The 2,632-nt window shown below is 52.4% G+C and overlaps 1 protein-coding gene across 1 annotated transcript; it reads left to right on the forward strand.

The window, feature by feature from the left end:
- Window positions 1–1,477: 1,477 nt before the first annotated feature.
- Window positions 1,478–2,614, forward strand: PHATRDRAFT_bd1297 (predicted protein; the record flags this gene model as incomplete). The annotated part of the gene is made up of 1 exon (XM_002176248.1): window positions 1,478–2,614. A coding segment is annotated over one exon (1,137 nt), but the record flags the coding sequence as incomplete, so codon positions are not given.
- Between the last annotated feature and the right edge of the window lie 18 nt (window positions 2,615–2,632).

The raw sequence follows: 2,632 nt of genomic DNA on the forward strand, positions 1-2,632 counted from the left end.
TCAAAATATTTCAGTGGCCATCAGAGTTTGAGATTGCTGAGGGGTCTCGGAACGGGCAGTTTCTTGTTAAGCTTGGAATGAAAAGCAGGCCGCCGCTAGCTACGATACTCGACTACGTTGTGAGTGAGGTGAAGGACGGGTCGGAGCGCATTAAGTACTTGGAATATCTTTGCGACCGACTCGGACCAAATGGCGCATACTACAAGGAGTATTGCAGGATACCGCCTGCTCGTAAGCGCCAGCTTCGCATTCTACCATGCACGGTAGGATCAGCGTTGGATTCAGATGCAGCCATAACCGAGATCCATTCCCCGCTTTCATGTCTTTCGGATGAAGCGTGCAGTGTTATGGGCTTCCCTATCATCGATCCAAAACTTGGCAGCTCACGAGATCGCTATGGGCAAGCGTTTCAGTGCACACCAGAGCCTGAAACTGAACTCCTTCTCAAGCAACTGATGATGCTCGTTGTACAAGCTCGAGATCAAGCGTCGAAGGTTGGTATTGATGGTAAAACAGAACTTGCCACAAAGACGGAAGATGCCTTTAAAAGTATTTTTCGGTACTTGTCACATCGAAGCTCGGACTTCAATTTGACTCAAATGAATGCACTACGTACAGAACCCTTTATCCCGTGTCAGGTGAAGGGATCTATTTCTTGGTTTAAGGTAGACCAAGTGTTCTTTCGCAGAGAGGAAGGAACGCCCGACGCATTAACGGAAGAACTGTTTCAGGTTGTCGAGTTTAGTCCATTCCTCGCCACTGCTGGGGGTATGTCAATATGTCTGGATTGCTCGATCATTCTTTTTCATTTTCTTACCTTACTCTTATCCCTCTTTGCCCCGTAGTGAAACAGGAGGCTAGTACGAGAGATCTGTTTCAGATAATGCTGCTCTCGCCAAGATCTGTATTCGATACTCTTGGTAGTGAAAAGAAGTACCGAAGCTTGCTACGGCGAATTGCTGCCGATCCACCTTTTTCTCGGGTCACTCCTCAGATTCGGAAGTCACCGTTTTTATTAGCCTACTTACTGGAAACATCAGAGGGAAAGAACTGCTCGGATCCTTCGGAAGTAGCCAAGTGCGAGTTGGCTGCTGCAGAAAGCATATATATTGTAGATAACTCGTTTTTTGGACGGATGTTTCCAGTCAAGCGAGCTCCCCACGAATCCGATCTTGAAGACTTCTACGTCGGGTTGGGTTCAAAGTATATATCTAAATCTGTCTCTCGCCGTTTTGAAGTTGTTGGGAAAGACTCTCAAGATACGCCACTCACGAGCGCATTGAGGGAGCGTATTCTGGAGCGGAGTCCCCTTTTAGTGTCTCCCAGCATCACATCCCGGCCTCTAGTCGAAAACGCCGCAGCAATTGTGAGCAGTGAGAACCTTGACTTTATTCAAGCCCCAAGCTTGTTGGCTGTCTACTCTTTGGGCGGGACTGTGCGCCGGGCGCGCACAACGTGTTTTTCGCGTCAAGTGGGCATGAAAAGGGGTCGGAACGCCATCTATGTCGTGAAGGATTTTGACTGGTTCGACGTCGGTTACGCGATAGGCGACCTTGTTTTGCAACGTTGCCAGCTCGAAGACGCTTTCTTCATTAGCTCTCTACTGGAAGCGCCGCTTGAGCAGCTTCGGACTCGTGGATTTCCTGTCGATCGGATACTCAAGCCCGTGCAGGTCGTTGAGCCGAGCCTTCCGTCGCCTACCACATCTAGGCCATTGCCTGAACAGGCTGACCAAGGGTCCACGAAAACATCGGACCCCGGAGTCATGAGTCGCGGAGACGGAAAATCAATACAGACCCCACCGAGGGTAGAGACTGCAAAACGCCAGTCAGGATCGCCCACCATTGCCACAATTCCACCGAAGTCAGCAGCGGCCGAAGCTAGTGCTTCCGATACGCCGCCTTCCGCAGCGCAGAAGAGTGGATTTCGAGACATTTTGAGTCAAATGTTTCCCGATGCGGATGAAGAGTACATTCAACAGCGGCTGGGTGCGAATCCTTCGCTGGAGGACGTCCGTCTCGCCGCAGAGGCCATGTCTTCCGGAAGCTATCCGCGTAAGGAAGAGGAGGCTGCTCCGTTGGAGGACAAATCGGACGATACTACGGTGTCTACCACCACCAGCGATCGATTTCCGGAAGCGGACGTGCCGACTAAAAAGAGTCGGAACGGACTGCGGAAAAAGTTTGGTCGAGCATTGGGGGGTTTCCGTGGATCCAATCCGAACGCATCGGGGCCGTCACCGTCTGCGAAAATACCTAGCGGTGTCAGTGTGCCGGCAGGCGAGTCGTTGGCTCGTCCGGGGCAATCGGGACCGAGCATGGCTGGTCCTTCCACCAGCCGTGTCAAGGAACCGCGACACAATGTTTCACCCGCCGCGGACGCGGCGTCGCAAAAGAATTTGGAAAGTATGCTGCAACATACGGTTGGACAGTCGGCGGCGGTGGATCGCAACGGTCTCGAGGCGCCAGAGTCGCGTCTGTTGTCGGTCCCGGAAGAGTTGGATCGTGGGGAAACGTGCGAAGCTATTCCCGCGCAATCGTTGTCTCCCTTTGCGGGTGCTAACGGAAGCGGGAAGTCGTCGAACGGCATTCGGGTCTTTTTCGCGCGGGGAAACGTCGAGTCCGAGCGATTT

The sequence above is a fragment of the Phaeodactylum tricornutum genome, genomic scaffold, assembly GCF_000150955.2.
Source record: "Phaeodactylum tricornutum CCAP 1055/1 PHATR_bd_30x35 genomic scaffold, whole genome shotgun sequence".
In the NCBI taxonomy this organism is placed as follows: domain Eukaryota; phylum Bacillariophyta; class Bacillariophyceae; order Surirellales; family Neidiaceae; genus Phaeodactylum; species Phaeodactylum tricornutum.